Source organism: Humulus lupulus, chromosome 1 (assembly GCF_963169125.1).
Source record: "Humulus lupulus chromosome 1, drHumLupu1.1, whole genome shotgun sequence".
Taxonomy (NCBI): Eukaryota; Viridiplantae; Streptophyta; class Magnoliopsida; order Rosales; family Cannabaceae; genus Humulus; species Humulus lupulus.
The window spans coordinates 51,896,303-51,913,234 of NC_084793.1; the positions used below are offsets into that span (position 1 = coordinate 51,896,303).

Sequence of the window (16,932 nt, forward strand, 5' to 3'; positions counted from 1 at the left end):
AGTTGGTAAGAAGGTCATCCCGTGACCTTCTTACCTATCATGTCAACTTTGTGACATTCATGATTAATTCCTAAACCTGACACATGAGTGTGGTCAAATCAATAGGTAAGGGGATAATGGGCCGCATGGCCCAAACCTTTCACCGTTCTCGGCTCCATTGCCGTTCTCGGCTCCGCGCCGTATCATTCCACTATAACCACATATAGTATAACTCAAACAACATTCAAACAAATATCAATTCATTTAAGTCTACACCCTAACATGTAATGCAAAATATAGGGCCGTGCCCTGCAATCATCTCATCATGCAATATAGCGTCGTGCCCCGCAATCACACTATGGGCCCATGCCCTATCCTACGGGTGTTATAGTTTTCTTACCTGTACTCCGAGCTTCCTGATGCACTAAAGTCGCGAGCACGGTCCTCTAGCACGAGCCTCTCCAATATCCTAGTCACAACACACATGAAACATCCTTTAATACTAATCAATTCAAAACCACTTCCCGGGACCAATCCCACACTCTCGGGACTCCCAAATTCCTAAAACAATTCTTCGGAAACATCCCCCGAACCCCCGGAGAAAAAGCTCAAATTTGCAAAATTTCCCATCCTGAAAAAGGCATAGCGTCGCGGCGCTACCCGCAAGGGCCGCGGCTCCCAGAGAAGTCAGAGAGCTCCCTGACTGTAAACAGCCTCGCGCCGCGACGCCCAAGAACAGGGCCGCGGCGCTCCTTCGCGAACCCAGAAAAATTGGGTTTTTCCTCTGCATTTCATCATCCAAAACACTCCCAAATCATCCCAATCTCACACCTAAGCCCCAAAATCACTTCAAAACCTCAAATGAACCACCCAACAACCCATAAACACTAGCATCAAGATCAAAACATAATCACACTCAAAATCCACCCTTTGATTTCTAATTTCAGCAAACTCAAACAAAACTTAAAACTTAACTCATGCATTTAAATTCCTCAAATCAAAAATAGAAACAAACCTAAAGATTGCATAAAATCCTTACCTCAAGAGAGAATTCAACCTTTAAGCTTCCTTGATTCTCCCCCTAAATCCTTCAAGTTTCAGCTCCTTCTTCTCTTCTTCCTCTTCTTCTTCTCATTGCCCTAACTTTCCTTCTCTTTATTTTTAACAAAGCCATCAAATAACCCAAATGCCCAAACCGTGTACCCTATAATCCCAGCTGAAAATTGTCTAAACCCCTTGCCAAATGACCATGCTACCCCTCCAAATAATCCTTTCCCAACTAAGTCCTCAAGGGCACTCTAGTCCTTTCACTAATATTTCAATTCTACCATTTTCCAACTAAACTTGTTACTCACAGCAGTAACTAATGGTTACCCAGGTTACTCAATCACCAATAACCATAACCCGCTAAATCTCAACTTAACCATAAAATTCCCAAGGTACCCCTAGGCTCCTCCCGAGCCGGGTATAGAAATCCCGTTGTGACTTTTAAGTTTATTTGCTCTCTAGGACCGTCTCGGCACGTGCATCACAATAATAACACCACACTCACGTGGTACAATTCACAGGATACAATTATCACATATATGCCCTTAGCGGGCTAAAATTACCAATTTACCCCTATCATGCAAACGGGGTCCACATGCATATTTATTTCACCTAACATGCATACTAACCACGTAGTCATGCATCTCGAATGTTCAATTAGTCATATAACATGCTTTAAATCATAATCATGCATTTAACTCATAAAATCACACATAAATCCCAACATGCCCTCCTGGCACACTAATCAAGGCCCTTAAGCCTTATTAGCGATTTTGGGTCGTTACAGCGGCCTTTAGAGTCCAGACTCAACCCTTGAGTAATCTTGGCGAACCCTTAGGTTACCTCGAGCTAAGGAGGTAGGACCTTACGATGGCATCTCCGGTCTTGGGGATGTCCACGTGATAGTCATGATTAGGCCGTATCTCAGCTCGCTAATCAGCCCGTGGGAAAATCAGGGCGTACAATGTGTTACTCCACTCATCACCAATTGATTTTGAGATGGAACCTCATGCTTCTTACCATGGTATCATGAGCCAAAGTAAAAACTCTAATGAGTAAGCACGATCCAAAATCCAAAATGCAAAAATTGATCCAGAAAGAGAGCCAAAAAGAGCCCTCGTGATCTAGGGATAGTGAGCCAAAAGAGCCAAAGAACCATTTACGATCGAACCGTCCAAGATTAGTGAGCAAAAATAGTCACCATCTTAAGGGGATCCTACATGGAAAGTATGCGAGTATATTCAACAATTTATAAGAACATGTGTTACTCTACTAATCACTAATTTATTTTAAGATGTAACCTCATTCTTCTTACCATCTACCGATCAATTTGCTCATTTTTTGACTAGAGCTACTTGTGTTCCCGCAAGTTGTTACTCTCTTTTGTTATCTGATCTTTTGCAGTAAATAAAGTTTCTGGTTTTTCAATTTTTTTTTTAATCCTGTTGAGGTATTTCGCATGCGCGCCCCGCGCGGTTAATAAAAATTCCGTCTTAATTACAGTATATATAGTCCATATTTTCTTTGTCTTATATTATATGAAAATGTCCGCCACAAGAATTTCCCACGTGCCACACAAAACAATCATTTAACATAATTAGTTACCGGGCTAGAGTCACCAAACCAAACTAAACAACTCATTTTAAAAAAAAAAAAACCTATTTCCGTAATTTCAACCTACTCTTCCCACCTTTGCAACACCTTCCATTCTTCGGCTCCTAAAATGTGAAATAAGTTTTTATTTTTTTTTTATTTTTTTTATCTTAAAGATGTGAAATAAGTAATTATTCGAATCATTTTGGCCAAAACAGCAAAACAAAACAATTAATCATATTTTTCTAGCAATTATAAATATATCTCAATTTTAAGTATTTTACCCTTTATTTGGATATTGAGTTTAGGAGAAAAAAATTAATTTTTATTATTATTGGATGCAATTAATTATTTTTTAAAAATAAAAATAACTTAATACAATTTTATTAAATTTAAAACAATTATAAATATAAAAATTTCAGAAAAACTTCTATAAAATTTTAAAAACAATTTTTTTTTCTAGGACAAAATTTGGTCTTCGTAAAATTCAAGATCCAAATACGTCTAAATGTCTAAGGTATCATTCACTAGTTTATTTAATTCTTTTATTCATAGTATAATGACTGTGAAAACTATAAGAATATATTAATATATATATTTGGGTTTGGTGAAAATAAGATTCTAAAATATAGCAAGTTTGTGAGGATTATTGAATATATTCGACTATTCGAGATACATTATGACTGTAGTTTTGAAGAGTTGTCAACTTTAACTAGAGGCACAGCTATATAATAATCACGGTTAAAAATTTACTTATATATCAGAACATAAATTATTTTTCATTGACAAATATTCAACCCTTATAAAGGAAAAAAAATTGTCAAATTTAATCAATGGCACATAAGGAAAAATTCCAACATTGTTGCAATATTAAATTCACAAACTTTCTAATACAACGCAAATTTCATTGCTGCCACTAAAATAAAACACCATCATTGTTGACACGTCCTCCTCTTCCCTACACTGACACGTCACCACGTAGCTAGCAACCCAGCCCATGTATGTTCGGACGTGCCGTTCTCATTTCTGAAACCCAGAATATATAAAGCCCACTCAACACAAAGCCCCTCATGTGAAAAACCCAAATCTTTCTCTTTTTTCTCTCTCTGAACTCCATTTTTACGAGAACTCAGCCGACAGGTAACACCAAACCCGTTAACCGAAACTGATATTTCGAACCTCCAACGCCGAGACTGAACTGTAACAAATTCAAATTTGCGATATATATATATATATATATATTTATGCCGATTGCGGCAGGTACCGTTGCCTCACGGACCGATCGAGCAACAACTACTGCGCCGGCCGTGATGGGCCCCGCAATGATGGCGATGCAAACTCCGGGGATGACGGTCATGCCGGACGCCTTCGCCAAAGAGGCTATGCTGGCATGGTTTCGCGGCGAATTCGCAGCCGCCAACGCTATCATCGATGCCCTCTGCGGTCACCTGGCGCAGCTCGGCGGAGGATCCGACTACGAGGCGGTGTTCGCCGCCGTGCATCGGCGGAGGCTGAATTGGATACCGGTTCTTCAGATGCAGAAGTACCACTCGATCGCTGATGTGGCGGTGGAGCTCCGCCGTGTGGCGGTGAAGAAGGCGGAGGATAATAGCTGGACATCATGTGATCGCAGCATTAACGGGGGTGATGAGAAGAAGAAGAGCGAGGATGAGGTAGTAGCGGTGAATCCGTGTTTGGAAGGCGAGAAAGTTATTGAGAAAGTGGTAGAAAGTAATGAAAATGGTTTTCATGATGATCATGAGATTTGTGAAGAGGACGATTCGCCCAATAGCGAGATTACTGACACAGGTAAGTCATTTGCTATATATATAATTATTGTTTTGAGACTTTTTTTTTTTTATTTAAATGGTGAAATTAGAGCAAGATCGTTTCCGAGACTGAAGAAGCTTCGAAATTTTAGGAGTTTTCTTTCTGGGTTTAACCAAATATATTTACAAAAGTCTTCGCTTCGAAGTATTTGAAATTTTCGATTCTACCGAAAAATTAGTTTCGTAAATTAATTAGTCCGATCAGGAAAAGGAAAGCAGTACTGGTCTTTCAGATTCTGAAATGACTTTAGGTGTTTGTTTCCCGAGAAACAATATATTCTGTATTATTAAATTTATTTTCCTTACGTGATTTCATTTATAGTATTTTATTCAATTTTTATATTTCTGCACACCATTAAATTGCCTTTTCCCAACTTAGTAAAATAATAATAATAAAATAAAAAGCGTTTTCATCCATCTTCTCAGGAGCCAAACGTGAGACATGTTTTCTCACCAGATCCAATATTTAAAAATCCCCATCTCCGATCTCCGATCTCCTACTTTGAATTCAACGTTAGACTATGATAGTTGTCTTGTAATTTAATTTTTTTAAAAAGATAAAAAAAATTTGTTGCGTACAAATTAATCAACTTAATTCAATTATTTCTTGAGATAAAAGAAAAAAAAAATACAGCCCAAGTTTTATTTAAAAAAAAAAAACTAAAAAATATCGATAAATAGAGTGTCCAGTTGGGGGTAGCTTTGAGAATTTCGATGCACAGTGGAAAAAGTTTCTCTGCAGCCGGCATGACAGTTAGTTTCGGGAGGAGCGAATCCCGCTCTGTGATCACGGTGATGTAATGCTTTGCTATGCGTGCCATTTAGTCTCTTTTCTTACAGGCGGCGCACGATCATAGCCGTTGATCAACAGTTGTTTGGTTGCATCAGCGTTGGGTGGTTGGTATTGACATGTTTGTTTTCCTGGCGTGGGGTTAGTTTCTAATAGTTAATACGAATATTAATATTTTTTAGTCCAGACCGAGTTGGCGGGTCAACTCTGGAATCGTTAGGTGGCGGGTCCAATGAAGGAAAGGAAAGAATGGTTAACAAGTACTTGTGTTTGGAAATCCGTATAAGCTAGTCTAAGACTGTGATAGTGGTGAGAACGAAGTGATTTTATCCTTTGTTTTGTTTGGTGTCTCCTTTCTTTTTGGTCGGGCTTTTCTGTGCGGTGGTCCTTGCCAGCTTTTCCCTTTGTTGTTGTAGATCGCACCCCCAATCCTTTTGTCCCCACTTATTTAATTATAATAAATATGAAAAAGAAAAACGTGAAAGTAATCAGAAGATCAATGCTCTTTTTGGTAGTGTTTATAAAATAATAAGATGGGTTAAAACGTGAGGTAATAATGGAATTTTATTTTTAATAGGTTCTCATGAGGTTCAAGAAGCTAATATTGAGATATGTTCTAATCATGAAGACTGCGAAGCACGTCTTGACCAGATTAAATTGACTAAAGGTTTTTCAGCAAAGGAGCAATTGAAGGGCCATACGGCGAGTTTTGTCTTTTTGTGTATATAATAAAAAACTAATTTTCGAATTATGTGATTTTGACCAAAGGATTATTAAATGTGCAGGTGAATGTTGTGAAAGGATTGAAGCTGTACGAACAAGTGTTTACTGATGTCCAACTCTCTAAATTGGTTGATTTTGTCAATGAATACAGAGCTGCTGGCCAGAGTGGAGAGCTGTCAGGTGAATTTTTTTTTATATAGTTTAAGGCGCCTGACCTCGAATGCACCCGTAGCTTTATTTGCATTCGTTTGTCATCTTTACATGGGATGGTAACAATTAATAATAAAAATGTTTTGTTTTTGAAACAAACAAAATGTTGATTATAATACATTATTTGGAATAATTACAGGTGAGACCTATATCTTATTCAACCAGCAAATGAAGGGAAACAAAAGAGAGTTGATTCAATTTGGGGTTCCAATTTTCGGACAAATCAAAGAAGAAACTGCTGGTGATGATCAGTCTTGTAAGACATATTTTCCAAATTATCGTGTTGATTTTAGAAAATAATATGTTGAGCTCACTTTATGGTTGGACTTTATTTCTGTGGTTTATGTAGGTAACATAGAGCCTATTCCAGCTATACTTGAAAATGTCATTGATCACTTTATACAGTGGAAACTTATACCAGAATACAAAAGGCCTAATGGTTGTATCATCAGCTTTTTCGAGGAGGTATTCTATCAACTTCATGTTCCTTCACTCCTCTCTTATTGTTTACTAGCACATAGCTAGCTGCAAAGTGGGAGCTTCACGCTATTGGTTTGTGTTATTATTATTAACCTTGAATTTTTGTTTATCTTATTTGTTGAATCGAATATAGAGGCAACTGAAATCACTTTTATTTTTGTGCAGGGAGAATATTCGCAGCCTTTTCTGAAACCACCGCATTTGGACCAACCTTTATCAACTCTGCTTCTTAATGAGTCAACTATGGCTTTTGGACGCACTCTTGTGAGTGATAATGATGGAAACTATAAGGGCCCTCTTATGCTCTCACTTAAGGAGGGGTATGTCCTCAAATTCTCTTAAAGTTTTCGTTATCTTCTTTATCTTTCTTTTCTTGTCTGTGATCATTTGTATCCTATTGAACAAAACCACTACTCTAAAAAATAAATAAATAGACATATGAAACTGTGTATACCTTCCTTTTCTTCCCAAGTCTACAGTTTGCGCCAGTAAAGCATCAAAATATTCCACATTCTTAAGATTTATCTCTTATGAATTTTTCAGGTCTCTTCTAGTGATGAGAGGAAACAGCAGTGACATGGCAAGACATGTCATGTGTCCGTCTCCAAACACAAGGGTCAGCCTCACATTCTTCAGAGTCCGACCAGAATCGAACCAATGCCTGTCACCAACCAGTCCAACCTCGGCTGGTGCAATGACTGTCTGGCAACCTGCAGGAGTACCAAACCCCTACGCAATGCCAAATGGTGGAGTTGGCTATGAGTCCATAGACCTAATGTCCAAGTGGGGAGTCATGCGTGGTCCGGTAGTCATGCTGGCTCCGGTCCGCCCCATGGTTATGAGTCCTAGGAGAGCTCCTCGTGGTGGAAATGGAACAGGAGTTTTCTTGCCATGGGCAAATGGTTCAAGAAAACCGGCAAAACATCTTCCACCGCGTGCCCAAAAAGGGAGATATCTTGCATTACCATCCCCTCCTACAGTAGAAGCTCGAGTGGAGGAGTCCACCCCTGAAGCAGGAAACAATATTTGATGGGAAAGTCGGTATAAAAAGGAGTTGGTTGGTGGCAGCAAACTGGGTTTAATACAATACATATTCAGCTGAGGCAGCAACATGTTCACTTGTTCTTAAAAATGTTTTCTAAGTGCTGTACAAACAGAGTCCAGGTGCTGTAACGAGTCTCTTTGTTAAATTTTTCTTTTTTTTATACCTTGTTCCCTTTGGTAAGAATAGGTTCTAGTAATGGTTATTTTACACCTTACCTTTTCTTGGATGCCAATCAATGGTATGGCTTCAGTAGTTATTGAGCTTGAGTTTGGAAAGTGTGAATTGGCTCAACTGTAGGGCAGAATTTTGTATTTGAGTTTCTTCATTATTAATCTTTTTTCATAGACAGATCAAATTATTTTCTTTAGGTAAAAGTCGCCCAGTGAATGTTTCATTATTTTATTCATTTATAAGAAGTAATTTATTTATTTTCTTTATGTCAAAAGGAAAAAAAAAAGAAAAAGCACAAACAATCAAACAGAAATCAGCATTCTGAGAATCAATCCAAACTGTTTTACTTTACATTTTTCGGTATCCATTATCAGGCAGGCACCAATGGCAGCCACTAAGCAAAAACGCTCAGCCACTAAGCAATAAAGCTGTAATCAATATGGGAGTTGTAAATTAATATTGTGATGGAGCCTGATCCAAATTTCAGAGATTCAGAATACACTCAAATTAATGGACAAAGACGATATCAATGACGAAGCTCGGGTTTACCACATTTTTTCTTTGGCATTTTATAATCTTCAGACTTATCTTTTACATGCCTATCCCATCCCATCTTTGATACAATGATACTGTCCAAAAAAAAAATGGAATGGTTTGGATTATTGTGGTTTTAGACCACTTTAATTGTTTCAGTACCAAAAAAATGAAACCTGAGAATACCTCATAAGAAAGTGTGAATTATTGTACTTGCGGAGAGATAAAATCCAATACAACAAACAAAAAAAAAATTCAAAATCTTTAAGAATCTGCACATAGATAATGACCACATTTGAATGTAGCGGAATTGATTGACATTGCATGATTATGATAGTTACTTTTTAACTTCACAAATTGATATTACATTATTAAACATATTTGCATTTAAACCAACAGAACAAAGAAGCAGTACAATTCAAAAATAAGTAATTGAAGTTTTAGTTTTAAGCTTTACTTGGTTCATCATCATCTTCAATATCCCAGCTCAAGTCCTCATCTTCTTCCGCAGCACTAAGCCGCTTTCGCAGCTCTGCTCTGTTAGGACTCCCAATATGAGTCACTTTCTTATCATCGATACTGCTAAGATCCTCAATCTCATCCCAGCCAAGGTCTTCCTCCTCAGGTATTGAGGGCTGAGTTGAAAGAACTGTAACGTCACTATCTTTGCTGGATTCACCAGATTCAATCATTCCTTTCAAATCCACTTTATCATCAGCCTTGGATACAACCAAATCTTTCTTACCAACACCAGTATCAACACCATCTTCTTCCGAATGCACACTCTGTTTAGACTCTTCCCCGCTACTCTTTTCCTCATTCACATTAGAAGTTTTCTCAACATTCTTATTAGTATCTATGGAACTCTCTTCCTTCAAGGCAGCAAGTGAGGACTCATTAGAGGACCTTAATTGCACTTCCTTTGCCACTTCTCCACCATCTTCACTACCCAATTCCCCATTTTTCTTGGCAATCGTTTTCAACATAGCATCATCCTCGTCGTCGTCATCATCATCAACATCCCAACTCAATTCCTCCTCTTCTTCCCTCGAAATCGCCCTTTTCACTAAATTGGCTCTCAAGTCCTCAGCTTGTTTAAGCTTAAAAATCTTATAGAAATATCTACACCAAAAAGTCTGGTGATCAAGACTATCCGGAACAACCCTCTTGTAGATATTCTCCACAGCCATATTTTCTTCAATTAACACTTCAATTTCTTCATTTTTGTCTTCCAAAACAAACCCTAACTTCCATTTACTATAATCATCCAAATCCTCAGGCTCATCGCAGTAAGTGCTAGCATCACCCTGTAACGCGCGAACCTGAGCGTCAAACCTACTATACCGTTTCGAATTCAAGCTCTGTTGGGAGTAATAATTTTGGGTGTTGTTGGAATCAGACGAATCGGATTCAAGATCATCAGCGAGGATTGCATCCTTACCTTGAGAAATAATCTGAGCCGTCCCTTTCAAAACCGTGCTCCCAAGCTCATCAATGGCGTGACCAACCGTTCCCAAAGATCCATGAGCCACCTCGATCTCCTTCTTCAGACCCGAACCGAACTCCTGCAAATCCCGCCGGTAGGTCTCGATGACAGATTCGGATTTAGTCGCTAGGGTTTGGATCAAACCGCCGAAGCTCCATACACCACCACCGCCGGATTGGTTCGGGGCGGAAATCGGATCTGGGTCTTCCCGTTCTTGGTTGTTGGATGGTTTTTTGGGAGACCCAGATGAGGATTCGGGTTGAGGAGGATCTGGGCTGTCCGAGAAAACGGACTTGAAGAAATCCATGGACGATATTCGACGTCTTTTCCGGGTTAGAATAGATCGGAAGAAAAAAATGAAGAACCAAACCAAATGGAAAATTTTCCTTTTCAGAAAATGTCGTTTTTAGATTCGTAATACAGTTGGTGGAGAGTACGTATCAGTCAGACGAAAGGACGATATGGTCCTTTTGCATCATTTTATTTGCCTGCTCGGACAAAACGACGTTCATTCATTGAAACGACAACTTCGTAACGAAGGCGCAAAATCAGTGTTCGAATAAACGGCGGTTTTAGATGGCCACAATTGCAAGTAAGAAGGACAATATAGTTTTATTTTTTGTCGCATGAAGGACAATATAGTTGATAACAAGGACATGTTGTAGGAAGGAAGGAACTGTATCTATATACAAAGCAGTTGATTCAATAAATGAGATTCTCTTATAAACGACATACAAACTTCTTTGGAACGACATCATATCATAAAAAATTATGCCGCAATTTTTTACAACTACATATAGGGAACGAAAATGGTTATAACAAAAACATAATTAATAAATTTTAAGAAGTTTGATTCTGACCATTAAGAATTGTTCAACATAAATATTAATAGGTTGTTTGATTATTGATGAATGACCATGATCATGATCATACTTTACCAATAGAACATACCTTATAACAAACGCTTTCTTTTATAGTCATTAAAAGGTGAAAAATGTAAACAATAACTTATCATTACTTAGAGAATGAAAGGTCTAGAAAAATATATGAGCTTATTAAAAAAACACTATTATCAAGTGAGTGAGATAATATTTTATATTATAATTTGGTGGCATTCCCATTCCATAATGGAAAATAAGGTTACTTTGGGACCAAGTAGATGTTGGCTTTGACGCCATTGTTTATGTTGGGCTGCTGCTGCATGTTTAAGAATCAAATTTGATTGAAGCAAAGTTAGATATTCCAATTCAACTCATCTGCTTTTGCATTATTATCACTAGTTTTAAACTTATAGTACACCTTAAAGATAACAAAAGAAAAGAAAAGAATTTTAATTTTCCCATCAAATCAAGTTATTTTCTCCTTTTCATTACCCCACATCCCAAGTATGGAATATTACTTTTTTTTGTTGATATATATATATATTCACCATAATAATAACTCAAACCTTTGGTTTTGGAGCTGAGCAAAAGCCATAGCAATATTTCTCCTCTGTATTTTCTCTCTCTAAGGAACCCAAAAAAAGAAAAAATGCAAAAGAAGAAGAGCAACCTTTTCCAACCCCTTGTCATTTTCTTCAGGCTCTTTAGCTTCATCATGGACAGTCTAATCCCCAGAGGTTTCAAGCGCGTGGTCACCACGAGCCAGTCCATGCGTCAAGCCTCAACTGTCGTCCCAATGGTCTCAAGTAAACCCAATGTGAAGAGGGTTGAGCTCCAACTACAGGCCCATTGCATTAAGCATTCAGACGAGTTGGGCTCTTGGGCTGACGTTACTCGGCCCAAAATTCAGAAATCGGCCCAAATCCACGAACTCTGTAAGGAGGAGGAGGAGGAGGAGAGGAACAGCAAGATGTTTGTAGAGAGTAGTAACATCAATTTTGAAGAGGAAGAGAGAAAAAGACTGATGAAAGGGAAGAGCGTGACAATTGAGTTTGAGCCTGAAGAGGTGAAATTACCAAATCGTCCTTCGAGGCAGAGGCAGAGGCAGAGGCAGGTGAGGCCTCTTTTTGACGTTGCTGTAAATATTAATGAGAAATCTGATGCGTTTATTCGTAGTAGGAAGGAAGCCATGAGAAGGAATTTTACATGAGATCAATCAACATATATGGATAATCTATATACTATAATTGACCTCTCTCTGCTTTAAGATGATTCTATTTATTATGTCTCATCAGTATGTAAGTTGTTCAAATATTTGACAACTTCATTATTTAAGCATTTTTCACTATTGTAAAAATTAACTTAAAAGGAATAAAATATCGAGCCCTTTTTTCTTATTCTTTAAATCACAAGTTTACCTTCTTCAAGTCGTAGCATATTTTCAGGCGATTCTTTCTCTTGACCAAAATTTCTTATAATAAAACATTCTTGGTATTTCACTACATAGATTAACTAGAATAAAATTACTATTAAACCATAGAATATTAATTGTTCTGTTTTATTATTGTTTTCCTGCTTTATCATATATGTATTTTCCCTTCTTTACATCTGTATGTGACATGTGTATTTTATTCCTTTTTCCTTCCCTATTTAATCTATGTACTGTACAATTACTGTTCAAGGGAATACAACATATTTCTCCATTTCCTTCACACATGGTATTAGCGCCGTAAACAACCATCATGTCATCAGCAATTAGTACAGGGTTGACCACACCTGTTACCGGAGACAGAACCCCTCCACCAGCCACAGATGACCCGATACCTCCAAACCCAGAAAATCCCCAAATTTTGCTACCAACTGTACCAGTTCAACCCCAAAACCCTCCTTCGACTTTTCCCTCAGTTGGTCAAACAATTTCAGTTAAGCTTGATGAAAACAACTACCTAGTATGGAGAATGCAAATGCAAAACATAATTATCGGTAACGGCCTTGAAGGTTACATAGACGGATCGGTCCCTTGTCCATCGCAGCACATCGAAGGGTCTTCATCAGTTGTGAACCCAGAATTCACCAAATGGCATCGCTACAATCGTCTCATCATGAGTTGGCTCTATGCTTCGTTGACAATCTTCTCGGCCAGATCGTTGGGTTCACAACTGCCGCCGAGATTTGGGTTTCACTCGAACAAATCTACACCGCAGCATCTTTTGCTCGTATGTCTGATGTTCGAACGTCCTTACAAAATCTCAAAAAAGATGGTATGTCTGCTGTTGTGTATCTCCATAAATTAAAAACCATGTGCAACACTTTAGCCTCCATTGGAGAACCAGTATCCTACAGTGAGCATCTCACTTACCTTCTAAATGGTTTAGGACCTGAGTACAATGCGTTTGTCTCCCCTATCCTAGCCAGATCTGTGAAACCCCCTCTTGAAGAGGTATACTCTCTGTTACTTAGCTATGATGCTAGGTTGGAAAGACAAAATGCACCCACCACAATTAGCTCCCTTCAAGCCAATTTCACCAATCTTCAACTATCCAACGCCTCTACTACATCTCCCTTTCCCATTGCTATTCCTCGCTATCGCCCACCTTCTCCGTCTCCACCATTTTCTCCTCAGCGTCCTCCCTCGAGACCTTACTCTCCCAACCACTATCAACCTCGTCCACCCACCCCTTGGTCTCCCTCTCCACAACAACGACCTCACCAATCTCGCCCTCCCAAATGTCAGATTTGTTTCCGTGTTGGTCATACTGCCTCATCTTGTTACCATCGTACAAATCTCCAATATCAACCTCCCCCTCCCCCTCCCAAACAGTTCAATGCTTATTTTGCTCATCATGCTCCTAATACCCCATCCAACCCACCTCTCTCCTCTTCCTCGCACCCTGGTACTGATCCCGCTTGGTTTATGGACTCTGGGGCATCGCACCATTTCACCCCAGATATGAATCTCCTGGAATCCTCTCAACCTTACCACGGTGGTGACAAAATAACGGTGGGCAATGGTATGTATTCTTCTATTTCTCATGTTGGTCATGCAACTCTCCCTGCCTATAACTCTGTTTTACGTTTATCTCAAGTTTATCACTCTCCTTCTATTTCAAAAAATCTTCTCTCTGTCTCTAAACTGTGTCAAGATAACAATGCCTATGTCGAATTTCACCCTCATTGTTTTTATGTCAAACACCAGGCCAACCACCAACTTCTGCTAACAGGCCTACTTGAGCATGGCATCTATCGTGTTTCTCCTCCTTCCGTGCCTTCCTCTTCTGGCTCTACCACTCAGCTTCTTTTGTCTTCCAAATCGGATCGCTCTTTGTGGCACTCTCATTTAGGCCATCTTGCCTCTGATGTTGTCTCTAGTATAGCTTCTTTATGTAATTTTTCCTTTTCCAAAAATGATAATGTTTCAGTTTGTTCTTCATGTCAAATGGGCAAGTCCCATCGTCTACCTTTTCCTGTGTCTGTATCTCGGGCTGATAAACCTTTTGAATTAATACATACTGACCTTTGGGGTGCTTCTCCCATTATAGCTATTACTGGTGTTTGATATTTTGTTCTATTCATTGATGATTATACTCGTTTCACTTGGATTTACTTACTTAAAACTAAGGATGAAGTATTTTCTGCATTTCTTACATTTAAAACAATGCTACTCACTCAATTTAATGGCCAAATTAAACAAATTCGCTCGGATTGGGGCGGCGAATATCGTACCCTATCCACTTTCTTTCATAATCACGGCATCCATCACGAGCTTTCTTGTCCTCACACTCCTCAACAAAATGGTCGCGTTGAACGCAAAAATTGACATGTTGTCGAAACAGGCCTCACTCTCTTAGCTCACTCTTCTATGCCTCTCCATTTTTGGCCCTATGCATTTACTACTGCTGTATATCTCATCAACCGTCTTCCCACTCGTGTCCTTGGTTCTCGCAGCCCCTTCTCTGTTCTCTACAACAAAATTCCCTCCTACCAACATTTTCGGGTTTTTGGCTGCGAATGCTTCCCTTTTTTACGTCCCTATAATGCTCATAAGCTAGAATTTCGATCTTCCTCTTGTGTTTTCCTAGGCTATAGCAGCCATCACAAAGGCTACCTTTGTCTTCTCCCCTCCACTGGTCGCATATATATCACTAGACATGTAGTTTTCAATGAAGATCGATTTCCTTTTGCCTCCCTTTCTTCTTCTTCTCCTGTTACTACCTCTGCTCCACACACAATCATACATTCACTTCCTTTTCCTTCCCCTGCCTCCTACTTCTCTTCTCCTTCTCCTCCCCTATCTCTTTCTTCTCCACCTTCATCCCAACCTCTTCCTCCTTCTATTTCTCCTCGTCCACCTACTGGTTCTCCTAGCACACCTATAACAGCACCCACTCCTCTCTCATCTTCCTCTACACATACCTCATCTACCCCTTCCTCTTCTCCTACCACCACTCCTTTGGTTGTTGAGTTGCAAGGCCCACATGAGCATGTCACTGCCCCTGTTAATTTGCACCCTATGGTAACTCGAGCTAAGTCGGGCATTCATAAGCCCCGTTTATTTTTTAGTGTGATTCCAGGTACCCCTATTGAGCCTTCTTCATTTCAGGAAGCTAGCATATGTCCTAAGTGGCTCTAGGCCATGAACCATGAACATGATGCTTTGCGGTCCCCACGGACCTGGATTTTGGTGCCACCTCCCCCGGGTTGCAAAATTATTGGGTGTAAATGGGTCTATCGGATTAAACTTAATGCTGATGGAACTGTGGACAGGTATAAGGCCCGCCTTGTTGCGAAGGGCTATCACCAAACACCGGAGTTAGATTTTCATGAGACTTTTAGTCCCGTCATCAAGCCCACTACCATTTTCTTGGTTCTTTCTTTGGCAGTTTCCTCGCAATGGCCTATTCAACAACTTGATATTCAAAATGCCTTTCTCCATGGGGATCTTACTGAAACAGTTTACATGGCACAACCACAGGGCTTTGTTGATCCTAACTTTCCCTCTTATGTGTTGCAAGTTGTCCAAATCAATCTATGGCTTAAAACAATCACCTCGTGCATGGTTTCTCAAACTCAGTACCGCTCTACTCGAGTGGGGTTTTCATGCTTCCAAGGCCGATTCTTCCATGTTTATCTATAAATCTGCTACTGCCATGTTGATTTTCTTGGTTTACGTGGATGACATTATTCTTACAGACTCATGTTCTTCTACCATTGCTGCTCTCTTACAGTATTTGAAGTCCAAGTTTGCTGTCAAAGACCTTGGCTCTCTCCATTTTTTCCTTGGTCTTCAAGTCTCTCGCACAGCTTCCGGTCTCCATCTCTCACAAACTAAATGTATTCATGATCTTCTTACCAAAACAGAACTCCTAGACTCCAAACCTGTGCCTACACCTATGGCTCTTACTCCTTTGTCACTTCATGATGGTTCTCCCTTAGCTGATGCAACAGAGTATCGCAGCTTAGTTGGTGCTTTGCAATATTGTACATTCACTCGTCCCGACATTGCGGTTCCTGTTAACAAATTATGTCAGTTCATGCATGCTCCTAGCACCACCCATCTTCAAGCTGCCAAACGAGTCCTTCGATATCTCAAAGGTTCCGCTCATCTTGGTTTGCTTATCCAACCCGACACTACCTTGCATCTTCATTGTTTCACAGATGTTGATTGGGCGTCTTGCCCAGATGACCGCAGAAGCACGAGTGCTTACTGTATCTTTCTCGGTCTGAATCTTCTCTCATGGTCCTCTTCGAAGCAAAAAGTAGTCTCTAGATCAAGTACCGAATCCGAGTACCGTGCTCTTGCCAATGGTGCCGCTGAAATCTCTTGGATTGAGTCCCTCCTCGCTGAACTTGGTGTTTCCCTTCATTCAGCTCCCACCATGCACTGTGATAATGTCAGTACTCTTCACTTGGCGTCCAATCCCGTTCTTCATGCTCGCACTAAACATATCGAAATCGATTATCACTTTGTGCGTGAACGAGTCAATCGGCACACTCTTGCTCTCGTTTACACTCCTTCTTCAGATCAAGTTGCTGATTGTTTAACGAAGGCTTTAACTACTGCTCGATTTCAGGATTTGCGAACCAAACTCACCATGCTTCCGAGCCCATTGAGTTTGCGGGGATGCTAAACCATAGAATATTAATTGTTTTGTTTTATTATTGTT

The 16,932-nt window shown here is 39.6% G+C and overlaps 2 protein-coding genes across 3 annotated transcripts; one reads left to right on the forward strand and one right to left on the reverse strand.

Annotated features, from left to right (window-relative positions):
- Positions 1-3,675: 3,675 nt before the first annotated feature.
- Positions 3,676-8,133, forward strand: LOC133792385 (RNA demethylase ALKBH10B). Of its 2 annotated transcripts, none has more exons than XM_062230289.1 (7): positions 3,676-4,428; positions 5,816-5,940; positions 6,024-6,141; positions 6,311-6,412; positions 6,521-6,636; positions 6,817-6,971; positions 7,195-8,133. In XM_062230289.1, exons 1-7 carry the CDS (start codon positions 3,864-3,866, stop codon positions 7,679-7,681), a joined length of 1,668 nt encoding a protein of 555 aa, XP_062086273.1. In that variant the 5' UTR covers positions 3,676-3,863; the 3' UTR covers positions 7,682-8,133. The 2 variants fall into 2 exon arrangements, with proteins under 2 accessions (XP_062086273.1, XP_062086270.1); XM_062230286.1 differs by having other exon boundaries at positions 3,677-4,428; positions 6,311-6,427.
- Positions 8,134-8,680: 547 nt separating this feature from the next.
- LOC133792393 (protein DOS2) lies at positions 8,681-10,369 on the reverse strand. Its single transcript, XM_062230296.1, has one exon. It carries the CDS (start codon positions 10,192-10,194, stop codon positions 8,848-8,850), a length of 1,347 nt encoding a protein of 448 aa, XP_062086280.1. The 5' UTR covers positions 10,195-10,369; the 3' UTR covers positions 8,681-8,847.
- Positions 10,370-16,932: the final 6,563 nt, after the last annotated feature.